General features: G+C 41.3%; 1 protein-coding gene across 5 annotated transcripts in view; it reads right to left on the bottom strand.

Moving 5' to 3' along the window:
- The window catches only part of SLIT3 (slit guidance ligand 3), a 964,832-nt gene that overhangs the window by 350,296 nt on the left and 594,952 nt on the right, over positions 1–19,584 (bottom strand). For all 5 annotated transcript variants that reach the window (XM_019487139.2, XM_019487141.2, XM_019487140.2 and 2 more), the window contains 2 exons: positions 15,330–15,401; positions 9,953–10,116 (listed from right to left, as the gene is read on the bottom strand). In XM_019487139.2, the coding sequence (XP_019342684.1) occupies positions 9,953–10,116; positions 15,330–15,401 (236 nt within the window). The remainder of the gene's footprint in view (positions 1–9,952; positions 10,117–15,329; positions 15,402–19,584) is intronic.

Below are 19,584 nucleotides of genomic sequence, written 5' to 3'. Positions count from 1 at the left end.
ATCTATATATTTTGGCAGTTGATTTTGGGTTTTTTTATCATGGCAAATCAGAGCTCCCCCTGCCCCCTTTGTTCACCAAGATGTGGATCCAGCTGCAGTTGTCCCCCTCGCTGCTGTGGAATGCTGTGCAGCTCTGATATACCAGGACCCTGCCCCTGCCCACACTGTTGCCCCTCACTCCCAAGCCACAGTCCCTCTAGTTTTGCCAGTGCCCCTCACTCCTGACCCTGTCCCCTGCCCCCACCCCCCCAGCCATGTCAGTGCCCCTCACTCCCAACCCACACCCCTCACCCCCTTAGCCCTGCTGGTGCCCCTTACTCTTGACCTGCAGCTCTCAGCCCCCACTTGGCCCTGCCAGAAGGGGTCCCTAGCTACTTCCCCACCCTGCCCAGTCCCATGTAGATTCACAGGATGGTGGACTGTGGGGACATGGTGGGGACAGCCTCTAGCATGATATGCATGCAGTGTACCTCATATAGTAGCACAGACAGAGACTGGGCTACCACATGCTGGGGCTGGGACTGGGCAGACCAGTGCCATATTCCACAGCAGTAACATGAAGCAGAGCATGGCTCTAGCCCAGCCCATGCTGTGGGCAGCAGATGGAGGGTAAGGGGATCCAAGCGGCCTTCACCCTACTCGGGCTGGAGTGCAGCAGCTGTGGTGGCTCTGGCTTGTGTGGGTGGCATTGGAGTGAATCCAGCCCCGGCACAGGCTGGAGGAAAGAGAAGGGGACACCTGTAGCACCTCCCACACCAGGTGGGGGCTCCCATGCTGCACCAGGTGCCCTGGCCACAGAATCCCCACCCTGGGCAGCATCTCCCAGATGCCCTTCCCAAGAGCACAGGCACTGGCTCCAGTGTCTCTGGCATGGCCACACAGCTCCATGTTGTTCCCAAAGGCCCAACCCCCTTCCTCAGCTGGAGGGGTAGGCACCTCTGGGTGGGCCCCACTAGCAACAGCACAGGGATGGCCTTGCCAGCAGCACCAAGGACTGCCTCAGATCCCACTGCCCAGCCATAGCCCTGTGCCTGGACACCTTCCCCCAGTGCCAGCAGATGCCAGCAGGCACCTGCCCCCTACCCTACCCTCTCCACATACACATCCTTCCTGTACATCCCTGCCAGGCACACACACAAACACGCGTGCACGCACACCTGCCCACCCGCCCCATGGACAGTCCCCTAGCCCTGGCCTGCCAGTCCCCTCCCCCCCTCCCAGACTTACCTGTATTCACCTACCAGGGTTGCTCCTACCACCTTGCCTGGCTGTATGTTGGCCACACATGGTTGCGTGCACACATGCATGTGGTGCCTCCTACCTACAATCACCCTCCCCGTTCCAGGCAGCTCCTTGTAAGCTGGAAAGCTGCCAGCCTGCAAGGGGAAACCCATGGTTTCCTGCATTTTTCTCCTCTCAAGGAGAAAATATGTGTTTTTCTGCAGTGAACAGAAAACCCGGATCCTTGGTAGTGACAAAGAAGCACCACAGAAAGGGTATTTTCTGTTGCTATTTTTCTTTTCAATAATGCCCTTTTTCCTGCTTTCGAGTTTTGCATGCAGGAAAGAACAAGAGGCCAGAACCTTCTGCCACTCCAGCAACAGCTTATTGAGCTGGATGTCAAAGCACAGCCCTGCATCTTGTACAAATTTTGCACATGGTACTATTTCCATATATTCAAAGTTCCAAAATCTGGTCAAGGACCAAACCAACAATGTTTGTGCCAAATAATTTTTATAGTTCCAAGTCTGTCTGCAGTCACATCTAGCCATTTTATTAGAACATACTTGAAAGCAAAAAAGCAAAATGAGCATTCATAGAATATCAGTAATAGTTCAAGCACAAAACATGATTTAGTGTTTTACCCACCCTCCAGTAGGTTTTCCTGCCGTTTCTGCCAGAGAAGTCTCTCCAGAGTTCCTAAGATGAAAAGTCTCTATGAATGATCTCCTGGGTCAAGCACACTAATAATATGTTGTGAGATCTTAACAAGGCTTATTCTTAAGGTGAAAAATAAGCAGCACTGAAATGTGTCTTTAAATTAGAGCCAAGTTATATAGCTATTGGCAACAAAATCATATCAAAATAGCACTGAAGATGCTCAAGACAAGATTCAGATCTTAATTTTCAAAAAAAGGCTTTTTAAAACAAAAATCAAATACGCCGTTAAATCCTTCAACTTTGCACTGGATCAGGTTTAAAATGGCTCTCAGGAAGTGGAACCTTGTTGCTCTCAAAAGGAGTAATCCAAGCTGTCAGTGATAGAGACATTTTATTCTAATTTACAATATGGATAACTCATGGAAAGGGGTAAAAGTTGGAGCCAATATTAAACTCACTGATGAAAGAGTTGAGATAGTTCTGTACAGAGGATGTCAAAGTAGTAGGCCCTTATGCTTTAAAAAAAGATCCTGTCCTCCCCAACCTTCCCCTGTATTCTCCAGCCATTAACAACCGCGTACTTCGTAGGGGGCATTGCTACTGGATGCAGGTGAACTGACAAGGGGCTTACACTCTCACCGGCCCCTCATTGCTCCCTCAAAAGGATTGTTGCTGCTCAGTAATGGCAAGGCCTGCAAGATAAAGTGATATCTCCAAGCAATAGTCCTTCCCATTTTCACTCCGCCTTTATTTTCCTGTGTTCCTTTCCTTTATAGGCTTGTACCCCTCTTCCTTATCAGTTGTCAGTACCTCACAGCAACATGTTGCCATGAGTGGACCTGCTTGTGATTATACAGGTATGAAGCTGCGAAGAGGGATTTAAATGAAAACCCTCTTGGTATCTCCTAACTGTTCTCTGCATGTTATATGGCCTGAAGGTTGTTTTTGAGAAATCAATTGTAGTAGTTATTCATTGTTTTTCTCATCCACAATACATCACAAAGGAACAAGGAAAAAACTGATCAAGTTACTCTAGGGACTTTAGCAGTCCTGATCAGAAATTAATAGCCATGTTCTCAGCACTGTTTGACCTCATCTAAAAAGAAGAAAAACATCCTAACTCCCTGTGCTACTGAGACTCTTAGTGCAAGTCAGGCAACAGGAGCATAATGTATGTCTCTCTTTAAACTCCAGTTGCAGTTTTAGCAGCCAAACCAGGAAGTTTAGATTCTCAAATTAGATTTGCATCAATTCAATATTCCCTTAAAATCAGTGTCCACTGCTTTACTTAGAACAGATTGAAAGTTTAATTCTTTGAGCTTGCTTCTCTGCCCATAGAAGTTTGAGACTTGCTCAACTGAGTTATTCCTGATTTGCACTCTTAGAAGCATGCAAGCAGAAATCAAGTCTTCCCTGAGGACGGGGCTAAGGATCCGAAAAAAACATTTAACATCTTAATGGAAGGCGGGGAGGGGGAAACAATTTATGAATTCAAGTTCCCTCCCTTCAAACTCCCATTTCATTGTTCATTAAGGAAAATCTGTCCTGGAAGAGGCAGTTCAAAATTAAATATTTAAGTTTACATGTTGTTAAATTTCCTATTGTTCCATTGGAAGATGGAAGTCTTAAATCAACTCTGAATTAATTTCAAAGAGATCTTAGAAATTGATGAAGATTTGGTATTACTTATATTAGCAACTCTTTCTATTCCTCCCCTGAAAATGTATATGTCTGGTTCTGTGAGAAAGGAATTCACCCTATATTTATGATTTTAATAGTCCCCCACTAAAAATAGATTTCAAGAAATTGGTAACAAATAGTGGCTGCATACATACATTCAAGTGATCTGGGAGAATTCTCCTGGGTTTGTTCTCCTGGTAGAAAAAGTTACCCAGAGATGCCTGAATAGTCATTTGAATGCTGAGCCCTTGAAGAGCAGAGAGTTTGCAGTGCCGAGGCTGCACAGCCAGGGCTGTTGCTACATATCAGCCTGCTGGGCAGCTCCCTCAGTCTGCCTGGAGAGAGATGGCTCAGGACAGTCCTGATTAGCTGACCCGACTGCTCAGGGTCAGCCTGCATTTCCCTATAGCATAACACAGTATTGTGAAGGGAACATGTTCTGTTCCACCCTGAATGACATTTTGTCTTCAGACGGCAGGGCAGAGGGGAGCAAAGCACCGTGGGATGTTGAAGGACTGTGCTGTGGCTTCTTTCAGAAGTGCGGTTTATATACACTTTTGCTCTCCCAGGAGAAACTCTTCTGGGAGTGATTTAACTCTGGTTGTTCCCAGGTTATTTTTCTCCTGGAGCAGTCATTTTTGCTTTGGGAGAAAGATCCTGAACACATGTATACTAGTGATTTCTACTTGGAGAGCAGAGACTTTCCCAGGAGAAACAGAATGTCTATACATGGTGAGTGTCATAATAACAAAACTGCATCAATAACCTAGGAGTCCAAGGTCATTGCTATACTTCAGAATGCATTTATTTAGAACTTGGTACCAGCTCCTGGGATAGAAAAATCCCTTTTATTCTGACATCCATTGAAGTTAGTGAGAGAACTCCTTTATTACCCATCTCAATTACCAATAAGCAGATCATGAACAAGGTCACACACTTGAGCAGTTTTGATTCTATTCAACTGAAGACCGTGGTGTAAAAACATACTAGCTAGCTCATTATATTAATCTACAATATTCAGTTCAGTTATCTTTTAATGCAGTTGTTTTATTTTTAGTTATTTAATTGGAATATGCAACATTATTTCTTTGGACCTTTTTCCTTATATTTTCTTTACACAGGCACTTAAAAAACAATGGACTTGTCTACATGTGCCATTAAGCTCCCAGGCATGCAGTTTATACATGTACCTGGACCGCCACACATTGAGCAGGGTTGCAGCAGGCCTGTTCTGACCAGGATCAATGCGCTGCAGAGGGGCTGTCTGGGGCACAAACCTGCTTCACTGTGGGGGACTAACCAGCAGGCCAGTCCCTGCACTGAAGCACTCTCGTGCTCCAGCCAGATGGGTCAGCGTCTACACATGCACTGCTGCATAAGAAAAATCTGCAGCAGGGTAGTACTTGCATTACAATTACTACTCAGTATTTACAAGTACTAACCTGCTGCAGAGTTTATTAGTTTTCTGTGCCCTAATAAAGGTGCACGTGTAGATGCTGAGACGTTTACGGCAGTTAATTTATCAACTGTGCAGTAAATGTCTTGTGTAGATGCGCCCAATAAGAAATTTCTGAATGATCCATTAAAGAATGAAAATAAAAGCACGTGATCTAAGCTGGGGTCATTTAGTGCATCACTCACAGAACACTGACAAGAGCAGGGCAATACCCCTTTGCCTGTGTTATTTCATAAAACCATTGTGTGTCAGATTGCAAAGGCTGACAAATGCATTAAAGCTGGAGACTAAAAGCTTTGTGACTTAATGTAACTGATCAGTATGTAGATTAAATTCACCTTGAATGAGCAAAGAGCAGGTAGAAGAGAAATCAAAGACCTACAAATCAAATTCACATAAAGAATTAATTCAGAGGGCCTAGGGAAATGAAACAGAATAGCTACTGTAAAGGGATAGAAAGAAATACTTCAGCTGTGTACCACCTAAACATTGTTTGGGGCCTAAACATGAACTGTTAGGCTAAACCAGGTGCTATAAACTAAGCTAAGTTACGCCCTGCCCCATGTTCCCCTCCCTTGTGACTGCCGCAAAGATTATTAAAAAAAAACCAGTTCCCTTGCATCTAAACAGAGCTGATGTTTTGGCTGACAGAAAGTCTTTGCATGGTGTTTTATGTCTTTACCTCCATAATGTGGCAGTGAGTTGGAGGGTTGTGGTAGAAGGAGATAGGAGAAATTTGTCATACTATTTGTAACTCATCAATTTGTGTAATCGCTCTGTGGTTGAAAATACAATACTCCCTTCTTTAATGTAGTGCCTTGAGTGCGAACTGAATCACAAAACATTTTGTGGAGTTAAATAAAGCAGCTGCATGGGGGAAAGGATACATTTCCAGATTAATTTGAGAACAGATGGCATTAAGGCAGAGCTCCAGGAAGGCTACTCCAACACAAGCGCTCCAGAGGAGAAGACCCTCCCATGATGAGTAGACAGGTTGTCTTAATAGCCAGAGAGAAGTGTGTGGTACATTAAGAGACAGCTAATAAATCGCCCAACATTTCTCCATTGATCTCCCACAATGAAGTATTAGAGGGAAAGAATGCCAAAATATTTTTGCCACTGAAGCATGAGCCCTGCTCACATCATGTTAATTACCTTTCTCAGTACCACAAATCCACTTAGATATTTCTTGAGCTGTATTTGCAAGCCTGCCTCCATGCTGCTAAGCACAAATGAATCTTCCACATTTTCTCTTATGCTGTAGCCAATCGTTCATGGGTGTGACCAAACCAAGTCTTTCTGGAGCTGTACCACTATTTTCAAACCATTCAATTAAAATGCAAAAACTGTGCACTCTGATTTGAAACCTTAGGCCCAGTTCTGCAAAGGTATTTAGGCACTAGCTTTCATTGATATCAATGAGAGTTGAGTGTGTACACACCTTTGTGCATTTGTACCTTAGTCCCTATAACCCACCTGCCAATCTTTTAATGGTATTAATGTTTGCCAGGTGGGAGAGGCAACATGGTGCTATAGAAAAGTCATCAGAGAGAAAGTCAAACTACTGAGGTTCAAGCAGTAGCAATGCTGCAAACATCTGGCATCATTTCACATGTCAATAATGTAGTTTCTCCAAGTATATCCTCATTTCTTATCATGGCCGATTCCATATTTATCAGTAAAACAAGTTCGCAAGTTTTAAAATGTGCTCTGCAATGGAGAGTGAGCCATGCAAAACTGCTCAGAATCAGTCTAAAGTAATTTGCTCTATTCCAAATTAACATTTATTTTTTAAATTATTTTCTTGACTTGTTTTTAGTCTGCATCAGTTTTGACTCCTGCCACTACAAGCACTAAGCTTGGGAATCCTGTGATGAAATCCCTAATGTAGTGGACAAAAAAAGGCAAGAAACATAAAGATCTTTCTTCTTCTCTGAAGAACTGCCTACTGCAATAAAGAAACCTTGAACATATACCCTGAACACAATGGTTCAGTGTATTTTATCTCATCACTAAGCTTGTCACTATGATACACAAAAGCCTTTTAGCACCAGCTTGGGGCTTGTAACTGTGGTTCATATCACCTTAAATTATGTAAAATGTATTCTCAAAGGGATAAGCCCTGCGCAGCACTGTCCTGAACAGAAATAGCTCAATGTAAAGATCTGGTAACCTCATAGGCAAATACTAATTAAATTAGCTTGTAAATTCAGGGAAGCGAAGCTGGCCTGTTCCACAGTGGAGCTAGAGTTTTAGATGCCCTTTAGCGCTCTTACTTTTGTGAGTTTTCAGAAAATTATGTTCACAGATTTTTTTGTGGAACAAATGAAAATTAAATGGAGCTCATTGCTCAGTTTTCCCTTGGAATAAACTCCTCCAGTTTTAGAACTGCATAGCCTAGGGCTGTTCAGTTCAACTTCTGAGTTTCTGGGCAGGGGCTGAACCCAGAAGTTTGCACCAGTGGGGACCACAGGCCTGCAGACTGCTCCAGGGTGAGCCATGGGTCTCTCCAGCCACATACCACCTAGATTTCCCCCTCACCACACCATGCACCTGTGACCAATCCCTCCCCCCACAACACACACACATACACACATGCTGCTGCTGAGCGGTGTGGCCCCAGGCTCACCCTCAGCTCCCCTAAGGCAGGATCAGGAAGCAAACCTAGAAGAGAGAAATGGCAACCAGTCAAGAACCCGAGGGCTGCAACTTAACCCTGTGAAGGGTGAATGAGGCCCATAGTTCATCAGTAGGACAACCCTGATGTGTGTGCATAATTATCTATCTATCGAGGAAGACCCATGTTCTCTCTCTCCACTGTGTCACTTCCTTTCCCTTTTGGAATAGCCTGGCTAATACAAAAGTCTACTTGGCAGGTCCTGGCCGGTAGCATGCCACACACCCCAGCTTTACCTAAGCTCTCCTCACGTAAACATCTCTATGCGTCACTGCACAGAATTGTTTTTTTTCTGAAGCACCAGTGGTTGAATGCTTCACTCATTCAAAACTTTTTTCTTTACAGGGAAGGAGTAACCTGGTTATTTGCCGTGTTAATTGCTAATGGTTTCTTACCCACAAGCCTTTATTCACCCCCCCCCCCCCCCGTCTATGACAGCTTGTTATTTCTCCAACCTTTTTCTCCCTTAGATTGTAATTTATTGCATCCCAGAGTTTACAGAAACTTCAGGTGCTCAATGCCTTTGAAAATCAGGTCACAGTTTCTTCTGTGCATCTGTAACATGCCATGAATTTTGGGGCCTTCTCCATTACATAGTTCTCACTTTTCCTTGGTTTTGTTTAAAAAGCCCGATAATCAGAGGTACTTGTACTGTAACTATGTAAGGGCATACAGTCAGGCATCAAGTATCTAAAGCAGAAAAAGACTGCTAATAAAATCATTTTCCTGCTGTTTGCTTCAGTCTTTAAGTCCCCAGGAGGACTCATTCTTCAGTCCTGTACTCAGATAGGCACAGTTGCTTTTATGTTTTTAAAAAATGTGGTTCACCTCCACAAAATTATGTTGGCCGGCAAGCAACACACAAAAAAGGACTCACCACCTGCAGACCATTCCAGGCACCAGTAATAATACTCCATAAACACTTTGACATCAATTTCATTGGTGGCGTTTTCCTCCTGTAAACCTTTGTGCACATATCACATTTTGAATAAGGAGAGTTTCCCCAAACCCTAATGTCCTAGGAAATACTCATGCAATTATAAAAACACTTCTTTCCTTCCCATATACTACTACTACTTGTAAGGGACTAAATGGACAGTTTGGAGGACTGAAGCCAAGAGAATCAATTCATCGTAACCAATGCCATTTCAAGCTCCTGCACGCTCTCACACTAACATCCTTCACTCTTCAAGGTTCACCTCTAATGGAGGAGGGGAAACTTGTTTTGTAAGCTCATTCAGTCCTTGGCTAGCCTGTCTGCCAATGCTGCCAGCAACTGTGGATAATATAATGAAGGTTTTTGTAATGCAGGGCATGTAGCAGTCTGAGCACTGAATCAAGAATCAGTGTTCTATTCCTAGCATTAACAGCTTTTCTTGAGACTTTAGGCACTCACCCTCCTTATAACTTCAGTTTCTTCACCTGTATACTGAGGGAAATGATACTTCCTTACCAGATAGAATTGTGTTAAAATTTACAGCAGGCTTTATATTTTATTAGAGTAATTATCACTTAAACTGAGATAATCTCATATACCAAGGAATCACACTCAGCCAAAGGTGCAAACTCATATGGACACAAAAATCAACTTCTGAATAAGTTTCCTTTAAATAAATAATGATATCTATAGAATTCTGTACTGTTAAATTACTTAATATGTATTTATATAGGGTTGTGTGCATATGCATGTGCATATACTCACTCACACACGCACAAACAATTCACTTGGGACTTTGGTAAGTATTATCAACCCCATTTTACCAATAAGGAAATTTAGATGATGAAGTTAAGTGTCACGGCTTGGGAGTCATGCAAAAAGTTTGTTTTCAAGTTTGAGACAAAACGTATACTTCCTGACTCGTAGACTGCACCTTCATCAGTCAACACAGATTAGACATTCTTAATTCATCCCCTTTGTATTCTAGTCAACTGTAGAAACTGGAGGGATGTTCCCTTGAGAAATGCCAAATTCCTACTTCTTAATTGTTCCTCCACATTTAAATAATTTCTAATAGAACAGTTTGAAAAGATTTTGAGAATCAAGTCATTAACACAGCCCAATAGCTCATGTAAGATGGAACAAATCAGAATAATTTAACATATTACCAAACAATTTAGCGGTGATGTAAACCAAACCAGCGCTGCCACTGAATGACATTTAAATAGGACTAACATAATAATACTCCATTCACTGTTTGTGTATGAATTTCATTATGAAAATGGCAGAAGATAGATAAATGAATAATTAGTATCATTACCAGAGCAGACAAAGTCCTTCTTCTGAACGTTCACCACAAGCTGACCTCGCATGTTCCCAGGTGTTACACAGAACGTGAACTGCCCAATAGTGCGCCTCTGACGCAGCCAGTCAGACAGCCATGCCAGGTGGCAATCACAATGCAGGAAATTTGTGTGAAGCCGCCTGCAACAGAGAGAAAGAGTCACATCACAGCTGCATGTCGTGTTCTAGTGGTAAAACAGAGCGAACTAGTACTAGTCTGGTTTTCCTTCAGGAGAAAGTTAAATAAGTACAGGGGAGTTGTAGCAATTGAGACTACTCAAGGATTAGGGGTAGGAGGGACACCAAATTGAAGGTGCTTCCATTTGATCATTTAGCTTTTGATATTACATTGAAAAGGACTGTGTGAACTTTATAACAGGTAGTGTTAAGGGTATATCCAAAAGAATGGAGACTTATGTAGTCACCAGAGGAAGCTACAAGACTAGGCTGAAAACTTGCCACATAAATGTATTTATCAATGGTGTAGCTGATATTGTGTTCAGTTCTGCTCTGGGTTTCTTGTATATATTAATTTGCCCAAAAGAAACTAAATATGCTTCCCTGCTCTCCCTCTCCCCTCCCTCCACACAGAAACCAATATATTTTAACATGCTATAATTTCATTTAATTACTATGATTTTGGAAGGGATTTTTCATTTCAAGACAACCAGCCAGGCAATCAATTAGAAAAGATATACATTTATAAATTTGCACTAAAGACTCCTGGAAACATTATCAATCTTAAAATACAAACAAAACACACCTCTTCAAGGTAAGATGCAGCTAGGGACAAATCTGATCATTTTTAAAATTAGTACAAACTTTAGGTCAAACCTAATTATGTCATTCCTTTTAATGAGTCATTCATTTGTAGTAATGTGACCAAATAACCAAAACATACTGAAACCCTGCAAAGATCAGATTAGACAAAGCACTATTAACTCATCTGCCACACATTACATTTAAAATACAATTGGTGCACACAGGACTTAGCTTTGTCTGCCTCTAAAACAAATGAACTATCAGTCTGAGAGATCTTCATATTACATGGCAGCAGTTTAGATCAGTGGTGGCGCCTGAGCTGACAGTCCCTAGATTTGTATGTCTGGGGGTTGCCAGTGACATATTTTCAGTAAAGGAACCTCATGCCTCAAATTCACTCTCGTGCTTTGCTCAGTAGTGCTTACATATTCTGACCTTCAGAGTACAAAGTAAAACATCTCTCTTCATCTAAGATTTTAAAAAAGAAGAAGAAGGTATCTTCTTATAGGTAGCAAAACTCTGATGTGATTGTCCACCAAATATTTGGGAAAACATTTTTATTTTTATTATTTTTCACGTATCTACTGTTATTGTTATAGAAAGGGTTCATAAAACAAAAATCCGACGAAGAGAGAAGGAAGCATCTTGTTCTTCCCATTCCTCAATTTGCTTTATGAGTACATTTGTATAGTTAGTGTCTTGGCTTAAGTATTTTAACAGTGGGAACTGAACCCCTCTTCAATCCACTCTCTTACTCCAGTTGAGCCCTGACTTTAGAACAGTTTATAGCGTTTGCACTGAAATTCTGCAGCATATAAAACTGAGGATTGATTGGGAATGGCTCTGGAGGGGACCCCATTGTAAACAAAGCTGTCAAGCTTAACCAAGTAGCCTGTAGGAATATAACTTTGATAAATAAATTAACAAATACAGTAAAATGTTTTTAAAGGGCTTCCTTCTATTGTGGTTGGGAAGTATGGCACATCAGTCCCTTGTGTGCATCAAGAAGACTGAAGTCATTTGGTGTATGTTCAGTATCCCTTTAATTAAAAAAAATGTAATGCTCTACCTCAGCAGTCACTCACAGATGCAGAGACAGCAGGGGACTCACTATTAAGGAAATGAATACAGGGACCATGCTTAGCATAAATAAAGCTGTTGAAAGCAAAGGAAAGCAGATCAATGCAAACTAATTCCTGTCAGTTCCAATCAAGGCTAAAAGATCAATAAGACTTAACAACAGAAGAGAGAGTTAGGTAAAACAGATCAACATACAAAAGCTGATTTTTTAAAAGAATTCTTTAAATGCTACAATTACATTAGTACATTTTCCTTTTCCTTAAAGGTCACATTAGTTAGACAGATTCTTAATTTCCCTCACCCATCCTCCCTAATGGAATGGACTCTTTCCTTAAAAAAACAAAACATGGGTCTCATTCTTATAGGGAGCTGGACTGAACACCTTGACGGGAAACAAAGAAGAGGAGAAAAAGGGCTACTTATCCACAGGCTAAATAATACACAGTCATCTAGAGTATAAGCACCCGCAACTGCCCAACAGGGAAGTATATCTGGGGAACTCCATCTATAGGGGAGTGCAAAGCATATTTAAGGGAAGCAGGGCATGTCATTTTCAAGGCTCATTCAGTCCCCGGACTCTGTATTCAACCTTCTAACAAAAATGGCGCTGGAACTAAACTGAGACCAAATTCACTTTACAGGATAGTGCACAGTGACAGCAACTATGTGGGTGAGATATACACATGGACTGTATTTGAATCGATAATTGATGAATTAAAGTACTATAATTCATCCTCCCCACTTCCAGCCATCATTGCTAGAAGAAAACATGTTTTCTTTAATAATTTTTTTCTCAACAGTATTGTTGAGATTATGTATAATATAAAAGGAAGAAATTACGAAGAAAAAAAAATCAGGAACATGATACTAGAGAAAATATTGTGCTTCTCCCAATTAATATCTTCATATTAACATTTTACCCACCAGAACAATAAGCAAATTATTTTTAACTTAGTTGTGCAGAGATGTATTACTTCTGTGGTTGAAAAGGGGCATTACCACTTACTTCAGTGAAACAGACATTTAATATTAAAGCTAGATTATCCAGAAATAGGAACGAAAGATGTTCAAGAACATTTAATAATCTCAAGGCTATGCCAAGCTATTTTATTATTTAGAAATCATCTTTGTGAGACATGATGGTGGTGATTGGGAAAAATTGAACAATTCCAGCTTTGAGCTGGAAGACATCAAGAAATATTATCAATTCATGTGTTTATTTTACATTAATTATTCTTTTGATGGTTTTACTGCCTCTGACAGATGGAAGGTAAAATGAAAAACTAAACAGTTTTATTATATTTCTACCCTCCTATGGGGAGCTTTTTTATTCTTATACTGAACTGTTTAGAAGGGTGTTGCATGTTGTTTGGCAGCCTTTGGAGACTGAAACATGCCACTTGATATTGATGAAACTACCTTTATAGAACATAAGGTGAATGAATACAAATGCTAGTTTTTAAAGGTGCCCTTTTAGTCACAGACTCTAAATTAAATTTCCAGCAAATCCTTTTAGAGTGGGTCAGCATTCATGTTCTATAAAATGTGGCTCTCAGAATTCAATATAAAAGCTTCCCTTTATAAATCCCATTTATGACTTCCTTCCTTTTTTTTTCTTTAATTACAGCGAAAGGGGATTAGTCAGTGTAAGTCTCCAGGGAGCTATATACAAAGCCATCTCCGAAATTAAACTAAAGGGAAAATGGCAGCAGGCACTGAGCTCTGGTAACAGACAAGACTGATTGATCGGAAGTAGTCAGGCAAATATTCTGGACCATGGGAAGGGAGACGGACAGGACATAACCCTTGCCTCCTGCAACATACTTCCAAAGGACAATAATATAACTTCTAATCAATCAGTTATATTATAATATGCTAATGTCTGTCCTTTAAAGAAGAAAAAGAATACATATAAATCAATGGTTATCGCCAATACCAGCCCTGTCAATATACACAATTAAGAGCCATTTTTCCTCAGTTAACTTGTCTAGTGTGATCACACACACACACACACGTAGCATTCTGCTTCCCACTAATTTGAACAAGCTGCTACTATTTGGCTTGTTTTGCACCTTGGAGTAAAAACATCTTGGCTAGTTCTGCACTTGGAGTAAAATCAAACAGGCTTTTGTTTAAATGTGACTTCCACTGAAACTGTTTGTTTAATATTTTGGACAGCACCAGGTGGGAAGAACCCATAAAGCTAATGCTACTCGCTTTTGAATTTTATTTCTAAGGCCTTGCTCTAAATTCCTCCGAAAAATACATTGTGTCAAATTTAGCTCCTATTAGAGCCTGTCACAACTTTCTCACTAGAAAATTTCTATTGAAAATGCTGATTTTTTGAGGAAAAAATTGTGGAAACATGTCCATTTCACTGAATTTTTTTTCAGAAGAAATCCTAAATGAAGATTTTTGTTTTTAATTTTAAGTCACTTTTTTGTGTAAAAACTGAAAAAAATATTTTAAAACATCAACTTGCCTGAAACATTTCAATCTTATCAAAATTGAATACTGATTAGCCTACCCTTTTCCCCATCAAACTACTTTGTTTTTCTTTAAAAAAAATCATTTTGACATCATATCAATATTTTTGTTTCTCTTGAATTTTGGGCCGAAAATTATTTGAGATAATTGTTCTATGCAAAACAAAAAATGAGTTCCTGCCCAGATTAAAAACTTGGGTCAAATAACATCCTCATTTAAAACTTATAATAATCCTGGCACTTTGTGATCGGTATGGGGGAGGGGTTGGACTAGAGGACCTCATGAGGTCCCTTCCAGCTCTACTTATTTATAGCTAGGTACAGACATTCAAAAAGCCCGAGGCGGAATCAATTTAAATTATACGGTTTTCTGTAAGTGGAGTAATTTAGACTGGTAATGAACAGAACACATATTTCCCTTTGATGGGGGGTTGCAAATCTTAGACTGGGTTCCATTATTTTTAAACCAGTCTCTGTGTGCTGAACTTCTGTTCTGGGTATAGACTATTTTTGTGTGCCAAACTTCTTTTCTGTTCAGGTATAGACTGGTTTTGTGTGCCTATCTTCTGTTTTGTTATGGGTATTAGATCGGGTTCTAGTCACTTATACTGGTAAAAGTGTAATGACTATACATGGTCATTTTATGATGCTGTAAAAACAGGTTGAATCTGACCTTACCCTATAGTAAATTTGCTCAGCTAAATTTCATAGCTGACATACCAGTATAAGAGCAGCTAGGCTTACTTGTTAGATCTTTTCCCCCTAAAGAACCATGATCCTTTTAAACTAGGTAAAGACTGAAATATGCTCTCACCTGATAAGAAGATAATCCTTTATAAAACAGGAATGAGGTAACTTAAAGTTTTGCCTTTTTTGGCTTCAAATATATGTTGAAGGATTTTACTTAAGTTCACTCAATTTTTTTTTTTAATATTTTAATAAAGTTATTGATTAAAAGAATAAATAATCAAGTCATAGAGTTATTAACATCCTAGATTGCTATTTATATCTAAATTTAATACTTACAGTGTCCTGATCTTTGGCATATGGTTGAAGCTGGTAACAGGGATGCGGGTGATGTTGTTATTGTTGAGAGTACTGTAAAAAAAAAAAAGAAAGAAAGAAAGAAACTCAGACTGATCAATTATTTACATAGTTTCACAAACACACTATTTGCAGAAACAAACTGATTCAACTCTTGGTAATAAGTCTGTAATGCTGCGAACAGTAAGCCATGCTGACAAATATCTCAAAAGCATTTTGGGACTTATCATGGAGAATATTTTGGGGCAAAATAAGCACGAAATGCACACAAATGGATAAAGATTACCATTTAACATGTCCTATTCCAAGCAGCAAGGTCTGTGGAATACAAAATTTAATCTAGCAGAGAAGCAGATCCCTAACTACCAGTTTCCCTAACACACATTTTAAAGAATTATTGTGGAATGACTAGACAGAGCATCAAGCTGATGTGTCACAACTTGGGAACCCTAGAACCAAAGATTTTGCTTATAAGTAAAAGGAGAGATGCCAACTCTTAAACCTTTTTAACACAGTGAGTTTGCCAAGGGAGAGAATGCTTGTATTGTCCCTTTGGAAAAACATGGAAGAATAGGTTTCATTTTTTTATGAAAAAAATATGTGGAGCATAGAATTTGCCATAAGAAAAAAAATATAAGGGTCCCAAATGAAAAGTCTATGCACCGGGCATTTCATCAGAGCTAGTCTTGGATAAAAAGTGATCTCAGCTGCAGATTGGAACCCTTTACAGTTTCTTATGATAAATTAACTGACTAGTTCATCATCAGCTGGGATATGCTGCCCTCATTTATGCTGTTCCTAATTATATCAATGACTCCCTAGCAAATTAAAAGCGATAAAGTTTATCAGTGATGGCATGGGAAATAGAAAATGCACCAAGGGGCATAATTGCCACATCCAGATTGCTCAGAAATTGCAACTACAGCAAACCAGTTTGTTAAAAGACATGGTCAAACTGGCTATTGATTACATAGCATTCTGCACTGAGTACTACTGCTAAATGGAACAAATATGCTATTTGGCATTATTTATAAACTACTGTTATCTGTAACAGTGGCCCAACAATCTGTATTTTTTTAAGAGTTGTAGTTTAGTTTTTCAGGCTATTTCTCCAGAAGACAACATTTTTGTTTCATTTTTAAATAAGGGATCTGTGTTTGTGCTCAAGAGAAAACTAACTTTCTTTACTTTAGGGTCACCACCAGCGTTACTTCCATTTCAGTTGTTTAGGAGTAACTATCGAGCAGGGGATTTCAGCAAAATATTTTCAAGAATTTTAGAAGAATTAAATTACTTAAAACCCCAAGTACACTGTCATCTAATGTCACAGCCATTTTTTTGACTGGAAATCAACAGCCACAGCAAACACTCTTGTATCAGTATAATACTACTCCCACTCCGAGGTCTTCAGTGAAGATGTCCCAGGAAAAGTGCAGTTTTGCCTTAATTTCCACAAGGGGCTTCTGTTGATGAAGCCATGCCTGTCAGGAATCCCAACCCTGACCAATACAGCTGTGCCAGCAGAATTCTATGGTCAGGACATATCCTGAAGGAGCTGCGACCTAGATCACAACATACAGCACTACAGCTCAAATCAGGTAAGTGGTAAAGTCAATTTTTGTACTCTTTCCTCCCATGGCAGGGGGTTGGACTTGATCTGCTCAGGTCCCTTCAGACCCTACCAACTATGAGACTATGAAACTATTAAATCTGAACATTTTCAGACTCTGGGGCGGAAGGACTGATGGAAATCTAAACCAAATTCACAACACTGGGGAAGGTAAGGAAGGAGTGAGGAAAATGCTATCAAGTGCTTTCCTCTGGATACAACCTCTGTTTGCAAGCCAGGTCTTGACCTCTGCTTACAAATTAGACATCCAATGTCAGGTCTGCTTTTAGTGCCAATTTGAAGAACTATTCAAGACACAAACTGCAATGTCTTTCAGGACATGCATGCACAGTCCTGGGACCTGATCTATGATTATGTGGTTTGCATAATCAGTCGGGTCCCAATTGAGCATATGTTTGCCAGTGCTTGGAGCTGCACCAGAAACATAATCTAAGGGAACTTACATTAGTTGCATTTTTCACAAATTCTGGTTCCTGAAAGCTGTGTACAACTGTGACATAACATACATTTATGGCTGCAGAGTGCTTTCAAAATGGCTGATCACGTGAAACATTAACCCTCGATAAATCAGTGATTAGCTGAAGGCACTATAGAACAGAGTATGTTAGGGAACTTGTGTTCACGTTTTCTTGAGGGTTAATTTTTCATGCCTTTGTTGGGCTGTCAGCGGGAGAGGGGGAGGGGAGGAAGAAGAGGAAGCATGCAGACTTTGCCATGGCCAGAGCCATGGTGGGGTGGAATGGAGCCCCCTTGCCTTGCAGCCCCCGTTCAGCTACCCCAGATGGGATACTGGGGGGAGCCAGGCTATGCCCATGAGGCAATGAGTTCCGTTCTACCCCCCGACCCCTGGCTGTGGCAAAGCCGAGCTGGCAGCCGCAAGTAGGGTGGCCAGCGAAGAGGACAGTCCGGTTGTCCTCTCTTCTCTATTGATATGAAACTGGACACCTTTATGTCCTATATTTTTCTCTTGAAGAGAAATATAGGGGGCATAAAGGCATTGGGTTTTGTATCAATAGAGAACAGAGTAGCAGAAAACCGAAATGTCCTCTATGATGGCCACCCTAGCTGAAAGCTGCTGCTGTCAATTGGCTTGAGCCAGGGTGAGGGAAAGGAGCTCCCTTTCTCCCACCCTCTACTGAAGCCTGTTGACAGGGGCAGCTCACAGCTGCTGGCTTGGTTTTGCCATGGCTGGAGTTGGGGTGTGTGGAATGGAGCTGGAGGGGAGAGGGGAGGTTTGGCAGCCTCCTCAGAGGCTTCCAGAGTGCCCCTGTCTGCTGGCCAGGCAAATGTCTGTTGAATCAGGGCAGGGGTCACTCTAACTCATGATACTTTATGTACAGTGCAATATGTTAGAGTTCAGCACCTAAACATCTGCAGGCAACCTAAGTCAGACTGGGGGGATTGGTGGGCAGGATTGGAGACCAGTGGGTCCATGGGGAAGGGTTATCCATCTGGGGGTGAGAGGGTCTCTGAGGGTGAGGGGAGTAGGAAAAGTACAGTCCAGGGCTGGGGTGAGTGGTTGGGCTTTCCTAGCTCTGGGGCTGCACTCTGAAGGTGTATGCACATCTGGTTAGATCAGGCATGGGTTAGCCCAACTTAGTGACCTTATCAGGTGAACTAAGTTAGATCGGGCCAGTCATCTTATGACCAATCTAAACTCCCTGGCTAGGGACAGACATTACACATAAACCACTTTAAGTGATCAGAAACTGGTTAAACCTGTAACCAAACAGATGTTCAGTGCACATAAACCACTTTGAAAATGGCTGAAACCAGCTGAATGTAGTATCAGACTTAACTGATTTGGCTCAAATCAGCTTATGCAATGTCTGTCCCAGACCCTTTTCTGGTTTAAGTTAAATCAGACTCCCCCAGAATCCCGGCATGCTCTCTGGGCTGGGTGAGGCTCTCTGCTGCACAGCAGGGCTGGCCCCTCCCCTCTGCTCTGCTCCCTGGCTGCAGCTCTGGAAGAGACTTGCAGGCACAGCAACATCCACCTCATTTCCTTCTGCTTTCCCCCTCCCCTCCCCACTCCCTGCTAAGCAGAGATCCCCTGTCTCCTCTGCCTTACACAGACACCTCAGCATTAGCTAGCAGACCACATGCTGGATATGGCAGACAGCAGTGTCATCTTAGGGGCTAATCAAAGCTCAGCTGGTAATGTCCCTCTTTTCTCTCTTTCTTTAAGAAAAGTTTGAACTAATGAGAGAGGCTGTTTGTTTTCTGATGGGGTGATAAATGCTGATAACAGAGCTGATACATGCTCTGTTATCAAGCAGGGGGGGAACCCCTTCCTAATCCTGCTGGGGCCTGGCCACACCCCCTTCAGCTCAGCCCTGTAGAAGGAAGGGAGAACTGCTCTAGCACCCCCTGGCTTGTAGCCTAAGCCACTGCAGGTATGTGCCGGCATTTCTGGGATGTCTGTGCACTTACAAAGTGATTTAGCCTAGCCAGGTTAGATTAATCTGCCAAGATTGAATCAATTCAGGCTCAGGTGTTTTGAATGCCTGTCCCTAGCCCTGGAATGCATCCACAGTTTGACACTTAGATTGACTTAACACTAAAGTTAATTTAAGTCAGCAGTTCCCAAACTTTGACAGATTGTGC

Source organism: Alligator mississippiensis, chromosome 9 (assembly GCF_030867095.1).
Source record: "Alligator mississippiensis isolate rAllMis1 chromosome 9, rAllMis1, whole genome shotgun sequence".
NCBI classification, from domain to species: Eukaryota; Metazoa; Chordata; order Crocodylia; family Alligatoridae; genus Alligator; species Alligator mississippiensis.
This window is presented reverse-complemented; position numbering and strand designations above follow the sequence as displayed.